Raw genomic sequence first — 22,199 nt, 5'->3', positions numbered from 1 at the left:
TACGACATCCATTGCAGCCTGGTCATCCTAGAAGTGCGATGACCTCATGTGCGGTCCCTTTTCAAGGTTTCATTTTCCTCATGTTGAGATTTTTCCTTGCCCTCATGTAGGTTTTAGAACAGGGTAGGGTATAATAGTACAGTAGTCTGTGGTTTGCAATAATTTGTGGGCAGTGCAGCCCTTTGAGGCACTTTGTGATTAAGGCCTATACCAAATAAACATAACTTGACGTTTCAAGTTTTTATTTATATTTTATTTATGCTTATTTAGTTCGTGACGTAAACATTAGTTATCAAATGAATGTACTGTACATCTTTTTTTATATTAAACACATTAATTCGTTGTCTGAAAAGTGCTAAACAAATTGTTTTGATTTTTTTTTTAATGCTATACAATGATTTTGGTCCTCTGAGAACACCAAATATATTTAACATTTTTAGTATTTTCGCAGTGCATTCAGAATTAATCATTAGTCGCTTGCTAGACAACTAAGGGCGCAAAACGTGATCACTAATTACAATAACATATAATTATTGTAAAATGACATAATTGTGCGTAAAACATTCATCCTTTACACTGTGCTGCATGACATCCTCGATGCAATCTTGGGGCATTTCATTCGGGGGCCTGCGACAATTTATGACATTATCGGCCAGATGAACTGCAAAAATATCTCAAACATTTAAAAAAAAAAAAAAAAACTTGATCAATACTATGCCAGGTGAAAAATGTAATACAGTAGATTTCAATTCTGATATTTAAACTGTGCATATGAAATAGACGCAAAACTGCAATACCACATTTGTCATATGGTTAAAGTAATATTTTTTTACACCAATAGAAATCTAGATAGAAACAATTTTGGAATACATTCAAATGTAAAGAACTCTTCAAACCAGTTGGAGTAAGATCATTTTATAGTTCACCAGTCAGAAAATGATTAGTGCTGACAATACTGCAGTCATGATTTCCCCAAGTGTTAACCAAAGGGTTTTTTTGGGGATCATCCATCTTTGTTCAACTCAACTGAACAATACCTGTAGGTCTAATAAAATGAGTCTGGAGTTAGGGAAAAAGTAACAGACACCATGCACCACTTTCACTTGGTATGACCAAGGGTAGGAGTTATCCGATCTGTAAAATTGCACTTACACATTCAAATCAAATGTCACCGGAGGCAAACTTGGAAGTGTTTTTGTTAGAGCTATACAATACAACACAAATGCATGAGAGTATGCTTTTCTGTATAAAATTCATGAATACAATTAACATCTGACCTTGAGTTAGCCATAAATAAAATATTTCATTTAATACTTTTCTTTGTATAATATGTTGGCACTAAATACCAAGATGACTTATTTAAAAACAGAGGCCTGAAAGTTCTCGAGTCGCTGCGCACAGTTTTTGAAAATAATGTATGGGCTATTGCAGCGCACGCTTATGGTCAATATTACTGAAAAAACTTCTTAAATTGCATTTATTCGAGGGGAAAAAAATCAGCCATTCAGGTCCTTTTCACATTGAACAGTTTGACTAAGACAATAGCAAAAAGTGGCACATAAATTCCATTTGCAACCCCTACTTTAAATTATTGTTATATTGGAGAGTGTATATATCTATTCCTGTTAAAGGTTTGTTAAATAAATTGACATTTTAAACATTTTCAAGCATTGGGTTGAAATTTAGGTTTATCACCTGGTCATTTCCTGAAGACAAATAAATAGAAATTCAACAACACAAGCCAGTGAGTAACTTAGATGCTGGCAGATAAAAAATGCACTCTGTAAAATGTAACATTAATATTAGAAAAGTGAAAAATATTGCTTTAAAATGAAGCGGCAACATGTAAAATGCAAAGTGCTCAGTCGGGGTAAAACACACACACAAACGGGCAGCAAATAAAATAAAGTGGATGATGGAGGTTGTCCATTGAATTATCAAAGTGGCACCCATTCTAGGAAAAATGATCACCTGACTCCAGATACCATGTGTAACAGTTTACAAAACAGTTTTGGCACTTTAAAACAAGGCCCTTGTGTATGACCCAGAGTGTGCATAATTCAATAAGTATTAGAACGAAGACATCTGAAGGGTCTTGAAAGCTGATCAGAGTCCTCCCAAGAGACTTGAAGTTGAGGGATTCACTGTGGGTAAAGAGACAAAAAGAAGGAGTTAGTAGGGAACAGAGAAATAACGCTCATTCAACAAACTGCATGAGGAAGCAATTTTCTTGACCGCATTTGTGTATAACGCGTACTCCCAACTTTTAATAAAAATCAGAATACATTTTTGTCTCCATATTTTTCAGCTCAAACTTTGCAGTTGGATGCAACGGGAATCAAACCCTGGTCACAGCGGTAAGAGTGCTGAATCCCAACCACTGGAAAACCAGTGATATAGATGAAATACGAAAAGGCATTCTTTTTTTATCATCGTCATCACACTTTTATTCACGGTGCCGGAAACAAATCTTGAATCCCTTTTGCATTTAACAAGTTTCGATGACGATAAAATCTATTCTTCAATTCTAAGCATTGTAATTGACAAACATTGAATATGTGCGGCCATGATTACAATCATTTATTGAAAACGTAAACTATGAACACAATACTGACATAAATACAATGTTATTTATTGATCATCAGATACACCCAAGAGTTGTTTTCCTTGTGCTTTTTTAGCATTATTTATATCTTTCTGGACGACTTCCGTTTACTGCATTCTCTGGTACGTGTGGACGATACTGGAAATGTTGGTATGAATTCGATCAGAGTAAATACAGGGTAATATAGGTGGATGCTGATTAGACACTTTTAGCTCAGAAATATAATGATCATTAAACTATTGATCCCTTCCCCCTCAAGTTAATATTTTCAATTTACAGCACATAGATTTTAGGCACCCAAAATGTTTCATTTTTATTAAATGACCATATTGCAAACTTAAGAAAAAGAAAACAATTCAATTAAAACTGCTTCAGAATAAATACAAATAATGTATAACAATGTCAACAGGAAAACTAAAGTACCTCTTATTGCAATGTTTTGAAATTAAGCCTGCAGTGAATATAAAGTATCAATTGTCTCTTACTTGCCCTGCTGTCAGAGTGACAACAGATTTACAGGCTTTTGTTCAGGAACAATAACATGTTTACATTTTTTTTTGGAGCTCGTTTCTCTCTGCCTGGTGAGCTTTTTCCAGGTGTTCATGTCCATTTTTGGTGTTGCCAAAGTAGCAGAACACTTTACCACATAATAAAGTCCACACTGTGCTGCACTTTCTATTTTTTATTATTATTTTTCTTTTGGTAGGGGTGGTCAGATCTGTCCCTCTTTTCTACCTGATAGGCAGGATGCAACCGTGAGCCAGGTAGGTGCAAAAGGTGTGCCTGTGTAAAATACTCTGGAGGAGAGACTTGGAGAGTGGCCGGGGGGTGCTCAGTGACAGAGGGCTAAGCTCTCTGCATAGAGAAACGGTGCTTTTAAAGAAATTAATGGAGGAGCTAAGTATCAATTCAAGGAAAATAGCATTGATCCGATCCAAGTATTTGCTTAGTATCGACACTTGCAATATTTGTGTCAATCGATCCACCCCGGTTTTCTGGTACCGTGACCAAAAATAGTGCGATATTAAGATAAAATCGAATGCTTTTTCATATGCACAACTACAGTAAAACCCCCTGTATGACGCACACTCAAACTTTAGGTTCTTTTTATGTAAAAAGAGAACACAAAGTGCATTATACACAAATACACTCATTTATAAATGGCAGATAGGGTATCCAGTAGTTTTAGAACTTACATGATGACTGGACGGGGTGCCCTACCCCTTGCCCTTGCCCTTGCCCTTTCCCGCCGCTAAGGGAGCATTGTTACGACGAGCCTGCTCATGGTCAAACTCTAAGTCCTCAAGCCGCTGGGTGAGGGCCAGTTTCTGCTGGATTGCCATCCGTAACAGAGAGTTTAGTGTCTTCTTCTCGTCCTCGGCCGCCGCCAGCTGCCTCTGCATGTCGTCTAGCTGGGTTACATACTCGTCGCATCTGACAGGAAACAAAAAAAGGATTCATAAAAATAAACTGATAAATACGACTTACAGTAGGAGGTGCTATTTGCTCACTTTACATGGATGCCGTACAGTCTACAGTACATGGTCTCCCCATTAGCCGAATGGAGTTTCCAGATGGAAATACATCTCTTACGCTGCAGTTCAAAAGTTTGGGGTTGCTTAGAAATGGCATTTTTTTGAGGGGAAAGCACCGCTTTTTTTTCCAATAACGATAACACCAAACTAATCGGAAAAACTTCCATACATAGTTAACGTCTGTATTTTAATGCAAAATCTACATGGGTGTATAGAGGCCCAGTTACAGAAAGCAGCACTCAAGTGTTCTTATAGTACATTGTGTTTTCTGACTTTCCTTGAAGACTTAAGCTTGATTAGAAAACCTTTGTGCTATAATATTAGCACAGCTAAAAAAAAATTAGCTGGTTGAAGAAGCTAAACAACTGACCGTTTTTTTGAGTTGAGTATCTGGAGCGTCACATTTGTGGATGTGATTAAATTTTGAGATTGACCAAAAAAGAGAAATTGTGTGAAACTCGACAGTCTATCATTGTCATCAAAAGGCAAATATCTAAAAAACTTAAGATCAGCAATCAAGAGGACAGGTACAATAGAGTCTCTACAGGTTCTCAACTAGTAGCTTGATTAAATAGTATCCGCAAAACACCAGTGTCAGCGTCTGATGTAAAGAGATTACTTCGAAATGATGGACTTCAAGGCGGAGTGGAAAAGAAATGGCCCTATTTGATACCAGCCAGACAATGGAAGAGATGATTATGGGCCAAAGAACCCAGGCATTGGACAACTCATTTGATGAATAAAAATGTTCCCTTTTCAAGGTAAACACAAAATTGTCTGGGTGACCCCAAACATTTGAACAGTAGGTTACATCAGACATTTCCCATAAAGCTTTGTGCCCCACTCAAATATATTCAAAACTCCGGTGATGTTGTTCAAAACTATGCTAAATGTGTAAATAGGTTTACACGGAAAATAGTTTAAATAGATAATAAAACTGAACCTGGAAGCAAACATGGCTCTGAGAGAGGAGAAGGTGGCCGCATCTTCTTTTAAAGCCTTGAGTTCATTGCGAAGCTTCATCATGGTCTCGGTCACCATGGCCTTCTCACTGTCGTATTTGCTCTTCAGGTTGGCCAATGCGACTTCAGCAGTCTAAACAATGATCAGATTTTATAACGATCAATGTTAATCAAAAGAACAGGAAAGTCAAAATCATGACTGTGCAATACACATGTTACTTATTTTCCCTCATCATTGATTCAAAACACAGTCCAAGTCCATTTTGCCGGGAAAAGGGAGATGTCACAGATACAGGGAAAGACCTGTCTTTATGTCAACTCCAGTGATGTTGGGTGTCAAAATCAAAATGATCATACAAGACATCATAAATTGGCATGGTAACAAAATAAATCGGCAGTTTGACTGTAAGCAGTTCCACACTGGCACTGCCTGATTCTCAACAATGTTAAATATAACTGAAAACTCTCAAGACATGTAGGTATGTCATTTTCTAAAGGTTTGTAAATGCAGTGCCAAAAAAGGAAGCGGTGGTAGTACAGAGAAACCCATACTGACCAACACTATTGCTCTATGTGAATACCACTTTTTTCTCCTTAGAAAAACATCAGATTTGAAAAAAATAAATCGACAGCATTTTCTAATTCAATCAAAAGCAAAAAAATATTGACTTGAGGCTCGTATTTTAGTCCATTGCTGTCTTACTTTAAAACAAAACCAAGTGGTTTTGCATGGATAAACCACTCGAACGGTCACATTAGGTTCCCGTTTTGATGCAAGTTTACCACTTTCGGTTTTAAACAAGTACATTTTTTAAATATTCTGGAGACGGATTGAATTTCGCCCATAAAAATAGTGTGGAATAAAATCTACCGCTTTTTAATGTTGAAAGGTTGGCATGTATGGGTAACCTAAAGAGTTTTAAGAATTCTGCTCATGTTGATCTTTGATTCCAAAAGTAAAAAATATATTCCTTAGTTTATTGCAGTTCATTCTGCACACACCCAAAGGAAACTTAAATAACGGTACTTCAACTCAATCGTTAGAAACAATGACTTCAGCCAGCAAAACACCTTAACATTTGTCTTTATGGTGCCACCACACTTAAGCAAGGCCCAAAGTATAGTGGTGCTACGGTATATACACTTTGGATACAACATATTCTTTTAATACACCTGTTTTCCTGCTGTTTAAATTATTACTGCAAGGAAGAGAGAGAAAAGCTCTCAGATAAGAAAATTGTGTCCCTTCCTAAAGCCCTCCTCGGAGCCTCCTCTTTTATTAATTCTTCAAGGTTACCAAAAATAGATTATCTCTAAAGCAGGGTTCCGACAGCTTAAAGTAAGTAACATTCAGGACCGTTCAAGACTTTTAAAATGCCTTTTAAAACCTAATTTAAGACCAAGTCAATAAAAAAAAACCCGCAATTTAAACACACGGAGCAAAAAAACACAAAGATTTCCTGCACACAATACATAGTGCCTCAAACACATGCCATGGCAAAAAAGTTGGTCGGAAAGCCACTTTTCGTTAAATTGACACTTTCCGAGCATGGTCCAAAGTAACCGTTTCTGCCCGAAGTTGCTGTTGTGTGTTGCGGGTAGAAGATATGAGTCTGCTCTGAAAGGCCCGACTGAAAGCACATCACCGTTTTGATAGTTTTGTCATTGTGTCACGACATGTTTCCACCAAAGTGAATCAGTAATTTATTAAAAAAGTCAATTTCTCAATTTGATCAAAAGTTTTTAGTTCAGACAAATATAATTCTTAACGAGTTCCAAGTTTTTAAGACTTTCAAAAATTTGATTTAAGACCATCAGGACGAAGGCCTTTTTTTAAGAAAACTTAATTCAATGCATTTTAAAACTTTTTATGTATCTTAGGGAAATCTGGTAAAGTGTTTGTAATCAACATCCACATGATTGGCCAATAGCGACAACGATGCAATAGTAAAAGCAACGGACAACAGTGAGTGCAAATGAGAAACTGGCATCCCATGAAATCTCCTTTGCACTCATCCAATAGGAAACTTATCAACCAACACTAAAAACGTAACTTAATCACGTTAAGTGTCACTCTTAGTAATAAATAATAAATAATCCAGTTAGTTTTAAATGCAATTTACAGTCAGAACAGTAAAATATACCTCCCTAACAAGTGGAATGAGTGGATTTTTATCAAATTGTATACTGTACTGTACACCCCAAATAATGATTCAAAATGGGGGTATAGTGTTTGTGCAGGGAAAACTGACCTGTTTGTTTGCCTTGAGCACAGCCCGTAACGTGGCGATTTGTTCCCGCTTGGTGCTGAGCAGAGATTTGAGTTTGAGGATCTCCTCCATGCAAGCTTCTTTGTCCTTATCTGCCACAGTGCTCAGCTCAAGGTTGGCTAGCCTCTGACGAGACAACTCCGTGGTCCGGTCAACAGCTTGCTGCAGATGACGGATCTGGTCCCTGATGATGGCCACAAGGTTGTAGATGTTCATGGGCTCTGGGCGGGGCTCCGGGGCCGAGATGATGACACTGTCGACGGAATCTGGTTTTTTAGGGTCCGTCTCAGGAATGAGTCCATTAGAAAGGAGTACAGGAGAAGGATGCGCTTTTGCTTCGTGTCCTCGCCTCACCAATGCCTTGCCTTCCTTGTAGTAGTCCAACATGACTCGGTTGGGGGTCTCATTGTTGCACATGCAGACATGATTGTAGAGATTTGCTAGCTCTTCACTGAACACTATGAGCTCATCTTGGGCTACATTGAGGCTACCAAGCGATTCTCCCGCAGCCTCGCTAACCCGACAGAGTTCTTTCTGCAGACGGGACAACTCCAGTTTATCTGCTTGACTGATCTTCTCAAGGGAAGCCAATCTTTCCCTGAACTCATGGAGATCACTTTCCAGCCGTGCTCGTTCGTCTTCAAACTGGGTTCGACAATTTTCATACTGTGACCTGAGAGTCTTCAGCTCCTGTCTCAACTCGCCAGCTTCAGAAACAGCCACGGTGTATTTACACTTCAGGATCTCTGGTCCGTTGATGTCCAACTCATAGTAGTCTCCGTCTTCGTGGCTGTCCCGATCTTTTTCACCATCGAGGGCAGAATGGCGCTCCTTGTTGGCCTGAAGCTTTCTCATGGCGCTGAGGTTTTCAGTGAGCCTGTTGACGGTTTCTTTTTGTTCAGACACAGTCCCGTATGCCTGTTCAAGCTGCTTCTGGTTCTCTTGCAGAGTGTTGATGAGTGCCATTTTCTCTCTTTCAACCTAAAAACAACATATGTACTGTTTCAGTCATCAAATATTCTCAGCCCAAACCACACAAATTACAACTTATCATTATCAAAGCCCAGCAATATGATTTTGTCCTTGTTTTTATTTATGAAATGCACAAGTACTTTATTATAGTTTGAACATATTACACAATAACAAATTATTATTAAAATACTGTATAAAACAATGAATGAATTGATAACTGAATACAAACATTAAAAATAAATAAATAATCAATCCATTTTCTGCACTACGTATCTGAACTAGGCCAAGGTAAATAAATGATCAAATAGAAAAGGAAAACAATGCTTCCAATTGAAATTAAATAAAAGAGTAGGAGTTGTACACTTTGGAAGCAAAAGTTTCTCAATCAATTTCTGCTTCTGTGTCAAGGTCTGATTGGTAAATACTTGAAAATTTCAGTAAATTATATTGTCTGTATTTTTTTCTTGTACTGGTTGTAAATGTGAAAATGAACACCAGCAAGGCCAAAATATTTTAATACCACATTTGACAGAAAGTAACAGTTTCTTCTATTTTTTAGGTTAAACGAGCAAGAATTTATTACTTTTGGAATTTTTTAAAATTTGTTCCTGCCACTTCTGTCAGCATTACAGTCCCTGTCAAACTCTTCCATGATGCATGTGCAAGTATGTGCATTGCTTGGTTACGCTTAAAAAATATATTTTTTTTTTAATCTTTCTTTGGGTTCGGGTTGGCGTTTGGACTGAACTTGCAGCAGGCCTCTTCCTAATTTCACCAATTGCATGCTACACTAACAAATAAAAGAAAATAAGAAAATGCGGGGAAGAACATGACGTTACTCTATAACATTCCCTCTGATGCCACCCCCCCCCCCCCATATTGCTCTTACATAATGTATTTCACACCGAACAGCTTTGCTAAAAGAGGAAAAAAATAGCATAAGGGCTTTTCGAAATCAGTTGTTAATTGTGAACACATACTTAATGGAGAAAATACTTAACTTTATATCTTATTAAGGAAACCTCAAACAATGCACCCTACCTTTAAGCTTAAAAATGTTATATATAAAAAAAAAAGTACTCGATTTATTGATTTTAGTTACTTAAATTCATTACAAAGAATGCTAAATAAGGCCTTGCAATTTCTTTTTCTGTAGGCAGCCTAAATTAAAATGTTGGACACTCCTGCTATAGAGCATTTTATAAACAAACTCAACTGAAACATGGTCCTGTAATTACATTAATAAGTTTAAAATGTAATAAACTTTTTTATGGATATACCTGTCCAAGTTGCTGTTTCAGTTTCTGAATCTCTGAAATGTTGAGCTCGCTCAGCAGGTCATCCACTAGGCTTGGCGCAGGCTTGAAGCCGTCCCCTCTCTGCCCAGCAGCAGACTGGTTGTCACCTTCGCTCGCCTTGATCAAGCCGTTCTCAAAGCCTCGGATCAGTTCATCGTTGTCCAGGTCGGAGATGGCAGAGGGTTCATCGTGGAGTTTGAGGTTGTCGAAGGATAGATTGAAGGAGCCGTTGTACACTGAGCCACCGATGGTCACATAGTGAGAAAGCTCCTTGCGCAAGGTGGCCTTCTGCTCACGTTCGGTTTTAATGGTCTCCAAGGCCTCGGTGAGCTGGCGCTCGGCGATCTCCCTAAGCCGCATGGCGTCCTCCAGCTGGCTGTTTAGGCACTGAGTGTCCTCCTCTAGACGTCGGATTTCATACTTAAGGCTTTCAAATTCCACCTGAATGAGAGTTAAAATCCAAACCAAATGCTGTTAAATTCTATGTCAAAAAAACAAAAGCACATTGGTTGGTTGGGTAACTGCTTATGAAATGCATAGCATTATCATAAGCATGGCAGTGTTTCCCATAGATTTTTGTGAGACCCTAGTGGGTGGACAGTCTAGGTCAGGGGTGTCAAACAAGCCCTGGGGGCCGGATTAAAGTATCATCTAAAGTATTATCTTTTTTTTTTAATGATACAAGTTTATGAGACTCTAGCCGGACCAATTAAATCCTGTCGGCCTGCCACTATCTTCCTATGTATGGGAAACTCTGCATGGTTATACTGTAGCATGTTTTTTATAGTCACTGCACCTGGTTCTGCTTCAGCGCAGATACTTGTTTCTGCAGGGAAATGTTCTCCTCTTCCAGTTCACTGTAGTCCTGGAGCAGGCGGGCCTCCCGCACCTTATATTCTCGGATGTCATCCCTTAGTTGACTGCGCTGCAACTCCACCTGGTCAGAAGTCTATTCGATGGGAATAGTGCAGAAATAGGAAGAAATAAAAGCAAATGAGTATAAACGGTTTGAAATGCAGCAAATCTGCAGTCAGGAAATGTCCTGGAAAAACATGACTAACACCAAACATGACATCCGTCAAAAATCTGGCTTAATTCACTGGATGTCAGTCAACAAGCATCAAAGGGATAAACATTGGGTAGTAGCCATTTATTTTTGGGGAATTAATCTAATAACTATATTGAAAAGACTTAGCATTCACAACATTATGATGAATTGTGCTGTAAACGGAAAAAAGTACAGAAAGGTTACGTGTTGGTAGACGTGCTAACATTTTAAATTTGATCAAGTATAACATTTTAAACTGTTAAAGGATATACAGTTCTTTTGCAGGATGCAGCTACCAAATATTTCTAGATTGAGTCTTTGAATATTCGAGCAATTGGACTTATCAAATACCCAGACAAAACAACAATTCGCCTTATTAGACAAGAAAGTGCACGTGAGATGCACAAATTGTTTCTGCCCAACGTGTTTTTGTGCATGTGCCTGCTTAAAAAAATCTGAAATTGACTCCAAAATTATTTTAAACGACAACCAATCACAGCTGTCGCCTTTCCAAGCTGAGCACTGATTGGTTGTTATATGAGCCCCTGAGTATGGTGATGTCGCTGTAATTTGACACCAAGGGGCATAATGCTTGGCCATAAAATGGTTTTAAAAATTAATAGTTTAGCTGAGGTGCATAAAAAATATGATATAGGGATCGTTGCTTGTAGACAAGGTCAAAGTTGAGCTACACAGTTTGAATCTGTGACTAGAATTTGAACGCTCGTCTTTCCTTTGACGCTTTAATTTAAATGACTTTGTTGGTCTGTGTCCTTCCAACCCTTTTACCTCTCTCATTTCCAAAGCGATGTGTGATAGGCGCTCATTCTCAGCTTGCACACTAGCAATTGAAACTTTGGCCTGGCGAAGGTCATTCTGCAGCTCCAGGACTTTCTGCTGGTACTGGGCCTCTTTGCTGGCCGACTCCAGAATCAACGATTCCTCCCTGCTTTCTCCGTCTGCTGCCACCTTCTTGTGGGCCGAGTGTGCTTGCCCAAAGGCCTGAGGGCAGAAAAAGGACAGACAAACATAGTAACAAGCAAGCAGACAGTATTATGAGTCAATCATGGCCATGATGGAGAATAATCTCATTATTTAGAGCTGCAGTTAAAGCTGCTGAATAGAAAAAACCTCAAAATAAACTGGGTGTTAATAGGAATGCCCTGCTACCAAAATAACACAATCAAACTGGGCTGACTTTTAAAGATCGAAATCAAACATGTCTGTTGTGCAACGAGTAGTGGTCAGTACCAGCTCTGACGGCATTCAACTCTCTAGAGGGAAGTAGGTCATCATCATCATGAGACCAGCTAATGCTGAGTCAACTGACTGCTATTTACACCTCATGATGTGAACATTCCCAAACCCTAAAAATCGATGTACTGCCGAAGGTAAGTCATTATTTGTGTCTCAAATACAATATTTTTGTTTTTGTTGACAAAAAAATCCAAAACAGAAGCTACATCAGGAAGTGGCTGGGGGTGGGGATGTGTCTGTACTCATGCAGGATGTGGGAGTTGTACAAATGCAGTGGAGGAATTTGTGCAGGGTCTCTTCTCAAGATGGTTTGCTGACTTAAAGTGTGGTGATATATTTTCTGCATTTCTACCTTGCCACATGAAAGAAACACGCAGCATAGCATACAGAGAATAACAAGCCCGGACATGACAAGCATGTGACTTTCTTTTCTTAATACGTGATCATGATTCTTAAAAATAAACAGGCAATGTCCTGCCATTACAATTTAAGTTCAATAATTTCCTAAGGCAGTTTGATGAATGAAACTTTAACAAGTCTGCTTCAAAGCTCTTATGTTCTCTATCTAAATAACAGCTCTAGAATATCTCTACTTATATGTCTAATTTTCACCAAAGAAGGATCTCTCCAACATTCCAAATATTAGCACGCTAAGGCTCCTGGCTCCACGTCAAAATTGTTGTCCTATTTTGGTTTACATGTACCCATGAAATTGAAAATCACCTTGGAAAAGATTTCCAAACCTAGGGTAGGCAACAGTTTATTATTGAAGATAGAGAATAAATCAGAAGGGTGTATCCAATTTTAATTATTTGGATTATTTGTTTTGTCTCTCGGGATAAATCAAAATTAGTATCGGCGCTTTCATCCAGAAAACATGGTATGCCTGGTGGTCAAGTGGTAAACAGAAAGTGAAGAGGTTATCGTTAGACTTTGCAAAGTGTATACTGAATCCCATTTTTCACTTGGTGCGATGACTTCTAACTTTCTCTATTTGAGGTTTAAAAAAAGTTTGGAGTTGCCAAGGGGGAGAGTGTTTAAAATTCCCAAATTGGCCAGAAATTTGAAAGGGCGCCTTATAAACCGGTGCACGATTCAAACTCCAAAATACTGGAGGATAAAAATCAAAATGCATACAGTATTTATTCATGTGCATTACTGACATTTTATCATATGCTGCCTTAATTTTGCAACAATTGATCAATTAAAAAACATTGCTGACAAAAACATTGAATATAACGGGAATCGACCCGGGTTAAAACGATAGGGGTGCCTAAACCTAACCAATATACCACCAGCAGTACAGATGTCATACAAAACGGTAATACATTTTATCTCATTATCACACTCTTTTTAGAGTGCCAGAGATGGATGTTAGAGACTAAAGAAAACAGAAAGTCATCCTAAAAGACCTATAATGTCCGATTTATCATCAGGTACGCCAAACAGTTGTTTACCCAGTCATGCTTTTTTGCGTTTATCTATATCTCTTAGGACGACTTTGTTTTCTCCATACTCACTTCAGGTGAAAATGGAGTGACATTGAGATCAAATCAAATGCATTTTCATACGTCATCTGTATCACGAGTGGTCTAGTCACTAGACCACGGTGAGAACATCAAAACTTAACCACAAGACTCTAGTGGTTAAGTTTTGATGTTCAAACCGCCGCAATCTGGGTTCGATTCAAATAGCATACAACGTTTTGCAATTTTTGTAAGCGAGAATTTTTTAACTGATTAATTATTGCACTAATACATATCATAAGTGCATACAACTCATTAATAGTGGCAGTGACTCTTACTGTAGTTTTAGGTCCATGAGCCTTGTAGTCCTGTGTGCCTTGTATATGAAAATAATATGACAAAAGACGATTTTTTTCAGGGGTGTGCCTTATTTGTTCGGAGAATACGGTACAAATTAAATATTTTTATTCAAGTCTGACTAATGTTCCAGAGAGAACTTGTAGACGTGGCTTTAGTGAAGCTTTTGAACAATATTTGATTAAAATTACAACCATTCCTCTTACAATTATAAGACAAAAATACCATGGGAAGTATCATAGTATCAGTAAAGCCACTCAGTCTAAATAATTATCATTTGCACATTTAGTAAATGTTAGGTTATTTAAATATTAGATAAATCACGGGAAATTGCCACCATTGTAAATATATAGTAGAGAGTAGTATTAACAAAATATGCATTTATTTTCTTCATGCCGAGGTCCTTGACCTCATTTGCTTTCAGATCAGAGGATGGTGTAATTGTAACATGTGCAGTCCTTTAAGACATTTTGTGATTAGTGGCTATATGGAACTGGAGTCGTCCAATTTCGTTGTCACAGCAACGTTGTTGTGTGTTGTGTGTTCAGCATATCCCATGTTGTAACAATGACAATAAAGGCATTTTCTATTCTATACAAATAAATGTGACTTAACTCGTACACAAGAATATATTTTTACATCGCAGTAGCCATGCATGAACCTCAATCATTTGTGACAAAGGCAGGCTTTCTTAACTTGCTTTGGGGTAACTTTCTGACTAAATACTGAATGTTCTTAGATGCATAAGCGGGGTCAAAATGACCCCATGGGTTGTTATTTTTCACAATATATCAATATAAGTGTTGTAATATTGTAATATTCCAGGTTTTCCTCACAAAACATGTTTATGACATTATTCCAGTAATATTTTTTTTATTTCCCACAAAATTCTCAAACCCACTCATGGAAGAGTGTTTGAACTAGTAGGTCGTGTATCTAAGGGTTAAGAGGAATTCAAATACTCTTCTGCGTATTAAATGTTATAGAAGTCACTCATCATATATTTTTTCGTTGTTTTCTTATTTTCCTTTGGTGTGGTAAGGTTCTGTTTTCTTGTTTGATTTTAAATGTGTTTTCCCTGCAAGGAAAAATCATGGAATGAGGTTAGGCACTTAAACGCTTCGGCTTCAGCCTACACCCTTTGGGCACATGTTTATGTAATAAATATGTACAGCTGTTTTTAGAGCAAATAGTTGATTGAATGAATGAAAACTTTATTTCGAACATTAAAATAAAAACAGGACAAAAACAATGAGTCAACAACAAAATAATGTTAAATAACATGTTCGAAAAGGGGTAGTCAGAAGCAGATGCTTATTTTCCCTACCCTATTAAATACATTTTACAAATCCTCTTCTCCTCTTGTGTCTAATATAACAAAATCTCATGGATATACTTATTACATAGGTAAATAAATAATCACATATTTTATACACTAATCTTCGTAATACCCATCCCTCAACGTCATAATGCCACTAGTTACCAATTATCACTGCAGCACCAATGATAATAACAATAATAAAAATAAACATAATATTTAAAATATCGGTTATGATATAATAATAGCAACAATAACAACAAGTTAACCATAGTTTTAAACACAGTATTTCCTATCTCACTCATATCGCATTTTCTTCATCCCTGTATTTCGCCTGTAATGTTTTTTTTTGTATTGAAATTTGAACACATGAAAAGTTGGACATTGTTTGATCTCATCTTGTAAATTATTCCAAAGTTTCACTCCACACACAGACACACACATACTTTTCCTGGTTGTTCTCACCTTTGGGATTTTGAATTTACTACAGCCCCTCAAGTTATAATTTCCCTCTTTTCGAGTGAATACTTTTGGGATGTTTTCTGGCACCATGGTTTTGTTGACCTTAAATAATAAATAGCTTATTGATACCTTTTGTTATTTATAGTGATGCTGTTATTTTGTGCTGTGCTTAATAAAGAAAAGAAAAGCCAGATAGCCAGAAAATATGCTGGCAGAGGCGACCTTATATTACCTCCTTGAGCTGATCCAACTCCTGCCGAACCGCCTCGTAGTCGGTCTCCAAGTCATCGAATCGCTGCTTGATTTGTTGTTTCTCTTCCAGGACCGCCAGTCCATATTCCGCCGCCTGGATTTTTTCCTGCGTTGTTTCGCGCAGCTCCCGGGTGAGTCGCTCCACTTCCACCCGTAGCCATTGCGGTCCGGCCTCGTTGACGAGTACCGCTTCGGGATATTCCTGGTCGGCCATGGGAATGTTGGCGAACCGCAAGCTCCCAGCTGTAACGGGACCCAGCCCTGGCAAGCCGGAGCAGCGAAAAAAAAAGCGAGCAGGACTTCGCAAATCACCGTCCACTCCCTTTGAATCGCATTGTTGTAACTCACACCGCTTTTCCGCGTGTTTTATTCGCTTCGTTACACGTTCCGCAGCCTTGTGGTTGTCGATATGGGTTCCATTTTCGGTCCCTTTTCTCTGGTTGCTCTGTTTTTGAAGCCGACCGACGAAAGTTGGGTTGAAGATAATCAAGCAAGAGTGGAAATGCCCCTGCACGACTTTCAAATTAGCCTATAGGGAAATGTAGTTTTAGTCCCCGTTTGCTCTTCAGGCTATGCTTTCAATATAAAATACAAAAACCACAACGCACTGCGCAACTGACGGCTCCAAACTGACTCGTGCGCTGAAATCACCTCGACACTGACATCTACAGGCAGATAACAATAACTGCAAGTGTCTTTTGTTGCGTTTATTGTACAGTGACAAAGACACTCATTTGACAACAAATGTATGTATCCTAAACACGCCAAACTCGGCAAATTGCCCCCTTATTAATTTTCCCCTTAAAACTAGGCGACACTCACTCACAGCAAGTCAAGTCATGTTTATTTGTATAATCCTTAATCACAAAGAGTCTCAAAGGGCTGCACAGACCACAGATCATTGCAAACCACAGACTATTATGACACCATCCCCTGATCTAAAACCTACATGAGGGCAAATAATACGCAGATATTGTCAACATAAAATATAGGTTATTCATATGCTATAGAATAGAAGTGTGTTTTAAGCTTAAATTTAAACATTTCCACTGAGGTTGCAGATCAAATCTCAGGGGGAAGAGCATTCCACAGCACCGGGGCCTGAAAGTAGAACGCTCTCAAACCTGCGGATCTCTTCTTGGCTCTTGGGATCACGAGTAGACCAGCATTTAAGAGCGAAGGCTCCGGACCGGAACATAGGGGGCAATTAAATCTGAAAGATATGGGGGAGCAAGTCCATGTATGATTTTGTATACTACAAACAGAACCTTAAAATCACATCTTAAGCTAACAGGGAGCCAATGCAAGTTAGCTAAAATCGGAGTAATGTGATCAATCTTGTCTTAGTTAAAAGCCTCGCTGCAACATTTTGTACCAGCTGAAGGCTCTTGATTTTGGACTCCCGGAGAACGGAGAGTACTGCATTACAGTAATCGAGACGGGAGGTAACAAACGCGTGAATTATAATCTCCGCATCTGACCGAGACAGCATTGGGGGAATTTTAGCAATGTTGCGAAGATGGAAGAAAGCTGTAGTAATATTCTTAACGTGTGTTTGAAAGGACAGATCGGGGTCAAATATGACACCTACATTTTTGACTGCATCACTCTGGGTGATATTACATTTGTCAATATTCAGAGCAGTTTTGGAGAACAAGTCACGGGATTTAGATGGACCAATAACTAACATTTCGGTCTTTTCAGAGTTAAGGCGCAAGAAGTTGAGTGACATCCATTCTTTTATCTCAGTAAGGCAGGCCTCCAAGTTTCCACAGTTTAGTGTGGCAGATTCCTCCATCGGAAGACATAGTTTAGTGTCATCTGCGTAGCAATGGAAACTGATATTATACTTGCGAATAATATCACCCAATGGAAACATGTAAATGCTGAAAAGAAGGGGGCCAAGTACTGAACCCTGCGGAACACCACAGATAACACACTAAAGGGCTCGGATGTAATTTCCCCATATTTATCACAGTGCGTCCTATCTGAGAGGTAGGATATGAACCATAAGAGGACAGGCTATGTGGAACAAACCCAAATCTAACTCGAATAAAACAAGTCTATTCTATTTACCAAGTTAACACAATCGATTCTTTCAGCATATTTCTTAGTTATTTCCCCACTTGCAGTAAATTTAGTGTTGCTTATCATACGTTGCAGTGTATTTAAACCATCCCTAACACAATTGTTATACGGTGTTCAAAACACGTATAAATAAACGTATATAATAAATAAATCCTATATAAAAATACTGTAGTTAGTTATCATCCAGGTAAGCCATAAACATTGATATGCAAGAATAAGGAAGCAAAATGAAAGCAAAATGTAATAGAACCAGGAAAAGTAATTGTCACATTTTCCCACTAAAAACGTACTTATTCTTATTTGAACTCTAAAGGCTGTTTTACTGTGTCAATTGTGGTTCATGAAGCTTCTTTTTATGCCGTTTCTGATATTTTGTGTTTTTATTGTTAAAGGTAGAGTGCGTAGTTTGAAGTGTTCTTAAAAGATTGAAAGTTAAGTAGTTTATGTGTTAACAATTTCCAACTGAGTTCTAAGAGCCCTCATGCTTTTATTTTGACTATGCTTTTCTGCTTTTACCTTACTTTAAGCGTGGCTATTCGGGCCGGAACACATTATGCAATAGAAATGGTGCTTGCAGGGATGAGAGTGACATCATGCTCCTCCCTGCGTTTTTATGGTTCTTTATGGGAGTGTCTATTTAAAATGGTGAAATTAAGAAAAGAGCTGCTTCAAATAGAGTCCAAGGGCAAACACAAACCCACAAAAAGATGAAAAAAGAGGAGTTTAATTCAAGAAATGCACGGCAAAGACGACACAAACCAGGAGATGGCGAAAGCCGTTATAAAAGGTTCCAAATTTCAAACAGCCCCTTTAACATTCCTAAAAACACGTCCTTGGCCGAAGTAACAAACAGAACAAACACATAGAAACTCCACACCTCAAATGTAAAGGTTTTTATTACATGATGAATTGCACTTACAAAACTTCAAGTAACAGTTCTTAGGTTCACAAGTCCGATTTAACGCTACCTGCACAGTCCCAATTGCAGCACCCTCGTCTCATAGACAAACACAACGTCATTGTTAAGTATCATGAATGCGCTGGTGCGATCCAAATATTTGGTGCGAATTTTGGATGACATCAATAACAAAACACAACGCTGAGAGGAAGCAATTCAACACTTGAATTGTCTGACGATCTGATCTGTGTTTTCTGAGCGACTTTCAACCAATACATTTGTTTTTCTTGCACTAACTTCTAACACAAAAACTCACCTTGTTTCTTCTGACACCATCGTCATGACAACTATTTTAAAACTACCCCCCACCCACTCCATTGCAAGAGCTATACTTGGAATAATATATAAAAACATGGCCAACTTGATGACGTGACTGAAAAATCCTTGCAAAAACACATAGAACAATCACAATGTACTTCTTTTGAACATGTAAATTTGTGTTTTTGCCCACATTTGGATAATGTGGGAAAATGTAGTTCACATGTGTGCATGTATTTATGTTGGTGTGTGATGTCATGCGTGCACTAAAGATGACGAAGTGTATTTCTACCATAAAAAAAATCACAAAATCACAATACTATAAACACTTATGAGGGTTCACGGTGGAGAAGAGGGGAGCACTGGGAATTGTGTTACTCACTTTGCTGTTGATTTGGTGAGTGCGAAAAAATGGGCAGGGGGTAAGGTGATTTACTTGGCGTTGGTGGAGGTGCTTAGCATCTTGCGGACAGTTTGGGCGATGGCGTCGCGGTCGATGCCGTACATCTTGAGAAGTTCTTGTGGCTTGCCGCTATGCGGTACATGAGACACGGCCAGACGATGTAGATTGAAGCCGGTTTCGTTTACTACAGCTGAGCAAACGGCCTCCCCCAGGCCACCTAAAACGTAAAAAAAGTCTTAATTGATGTCAGGCAAAGCCACAGTAACATAGTCAAGTCAAGTCGTTTATTTGTATAGCCCTTAATCACAAAGAGTCTCAAAGGGCTGCACAGACCACAGATTATTGCAAACCATATACTATTATTACGCCATTCCCTGAGCTTAAACCTACATGAGGGCAAGGAAAAACTCAAAAAACCTCAACATGAGGAAAATGAAGAAACCTTGAGAAGTGACCGCACATGAGGTAATCCCCCTTCCAGGATGACCAGGCTGCAATGGATATTGCAATAACAAATAATACTGTCATGATTACCAATGTGCCCGCTCTTTTGGCGCCAACCGCTGCGGGTTCTGATTGGCTCCCTGTCCCTAATTTAACCCAGTCCTGTCAATCCTCTGTGGTTAGTCCGTCTGCGAACCTCTGTGTATACAAGGCAAGGCTTTTTCGACCCTGACTCCCGCCTGTCCCGTTTTCCCGTTTGTCTACAACCTGTTTTGTCCCCGACCACGCCTGCTATCCCGTCCCGGCTTACGACCCATTTTTGATCCCGACTACGTCTACTCTCCCGTCCTGGCTAGAATTGTGTTTTAAGCCTAGATTTAAACAGTTCCACTGAGGTTGCAGATCGAATCTCAGGGGGAAGAGCAAAATGCTAATCATATTGTGGTTTACCTGAAAAAAACATATTCGTTTTGTTAAGTTTAAACTTTAGAACTTTAGTACAAACTCAAAGTAAGGAGAGAAGACGTCAATGGATTTTGAACTTGCCAAGAAAAACAAGTTGAGGGGCTTAGAGGTACAAAATTTCCATTCCCATACTTATCAAGTCTCCCGATTCTGTCGGGCGTCTCCCAATTCAAATGCTTAATTCCAGTCTCCTGCCACCAGATTAATTCCTCCAGATTTCCAGATGGGCTCCCGAAAAAATGATGTATCGCTCTTTGAGGACTCCGTAAAAATTACAGCCTCAATCTTCCATATGTTGCACTTAGAAGACACCAGAGAAAATGTAAAGTCTTTATCTTCCATTTGTTTATGCATATACCGAGTATGGGGTTCGTTGATACAAGATAGCTTGCCTAAAGGCAACTGCTACGTTCAAGTCGTGAGGTCATTCATTGCTGCACATGTCATGATTACCGATATGCATCACCTGTGCCCGCTCCTTTGGCGCCAACTGCCTCGGACTCTGATTGGCTCTCTGTCCCTATTCAAACCCACCCCATCTGTTCCCTTATGTCAATCCGTCTGCGAACCTCAGTTAACACTAGGCAAGCCTTTTTTCGACCCTGACCCCCACCTGTTTTTTGCTCCTTCGACCAGTTTTTGATCCTGACCACTTCTACTCTCTCGTCCCAGCTTCCGACCTTTTTTGTCCCCGACCACGTCTATTCTCCTTTCCTGGGTTACGACTCGCTTCCAACCCCCGACCACGTTTTTGCTCTCCTGTCCAGGCTACTGACCTGTTTTCCCGTTCCCGGCACCACCATCGCTCGTCACGGAAGATACACTTCCGCACTCAATGCGACCTGCTTCCCGTGTCCAGCAACCACAAGATCGGGGGCGCAACCCTTTCTCTTTCTTCCCAATAAAACTCGTGAGAAACGCAACGCAAGTGGTTCCTGTCTCCGTTCTGGTCCTGACAGCACATGTGATTTTGAAAGCAAAATGGCAGAAGCAAACCCAGCTAAAAAACGAAAACATGATTGCAAATATCAGGCTAGATGGCTGAAAGATTTTCCTTTTATTCGTAACAGTGATGAAGGTGACACGTTTGCTTTTTGCACACTTTGTTCAATCAACTTTAAGATCACACACGGAGGAATAAACGATGTGAAAAAAACGTGAAGATTTCTCAGTATACTCAACAATCTAGCAATCACAGAATTACCTCTTTTATAACAAGTTTGAAGGATTACATCTCCACACGCTCGGGGCAAAATCTCCCGATTTCAAAATGCTGAAACTTAATAAGTATGCATTCACCCCGTTTTATTAAACCTTACACTCATTAAATAAAAAAAATAGTGCATATGACGTTTAATATAGGAATGGTTATCGCTCATTCAGCAGCACGGCGGCGCAGTGGTTTGCGAGTGTGCAGCACAGTTCTAAGGTCATAAGATTGAATCCCCTTTGTGAAGCTTGCATGTTCTGCCCACGCTTGCGTGGGTTTCCTCCGGGCACTCCAGTTTCCTCCCACATTCCATGCATGTATGGTTAATTGGGCGATCCAAATTGTCCCTAGGTGTGAATGAGCGAGTGAGTCTGTCTCTGTGTAACCCTGCGACTGGCTGGCAACCAGTTCATGCCTGAAGATTGCCGGGATGGGCTCTAGCACACCCGTGACCCTACTGAGGATAAGCGGTGCAGATAATGGATGGATGGATCTCTCGTTCATTTTTTGTATTATTAACACACATATATTTTTGTGATGTATTGTTTTTTTCTATACAAGTAATAGTTGA

The 22,199-nt window shown here is 39.1% G+C and overlaps 2 protein-coding genes across 2 annotated transcripts in view; both read right to left on the bottom strand.

Moving 5' to 3' along the window:
- Nucleotides 1-899: 899 nt before the first annotated feature.
- Nucleotides 900-16,391, bottom strand: bicd2b (BICD cargo adaptor 2b). The gene is made up of 8 exons (XM_088338222.1): nt 15,783-16,391; nt 11,480-11,692; nt 10,439-10,591; nt 9,625-10,083; nt 7,355-8,353; nt 5,084-5,235; nt 3,802-4,039; nt 900-2,144 (listed from the first exon to the last, which is right to left on the bottom strand). Exons 1-7 carry the CDS (start codon nt 16,014-16,016, stop codon nt 3,823-3,825), a joined length of 2,427 nt encoding a protein of 808 aa, XP_088194348.1. The 5' UTR covers nt 16,017-16,391; the 3' UTR covers nt 900-2,144; nt 3,802-3,822.
- A 2,377-nt stretch (nt 16,392-18,768) lies between these two features.
- LOC148364127 (transketolase-like) overlaps nt 18,769-22,199 on the bottom strand; it is a 28,794-nt gene continuing 25,363 nt past the window's right edge. The window contains exon 16 of the mRNA XM_088338221.1: nt 18,769-19,726. Within this exon, the coding sequence (XP_088194347.1) occupies nt 19,539-19,726 (188 nt within the window). The 3' untranslated portion in view covers nt 18,769-19,538. The remainder of the gene's footprint in view (nt 19,727-22,199) is intronic.

Source organism: Urocampus carinirostris, chromosome 6 (assembly GCF_059441175.1).
Source record: "Urocampus carinirostris isolate Australia breed hairy pipefish chromosome 6, RoL_Ucar_1.0, whole genome shotgun sequence".
NCBI lineage: Eukaryota > Metazoa > Chordata > Actinopteri > Syngnathiformes > Syngnathidae > Urocampus > Urocampus carinirostris.
Note: the sequence above shows the minus strand (reverse complement) of the source record. Positions and strands in the feature narration are given on the sequence as shown.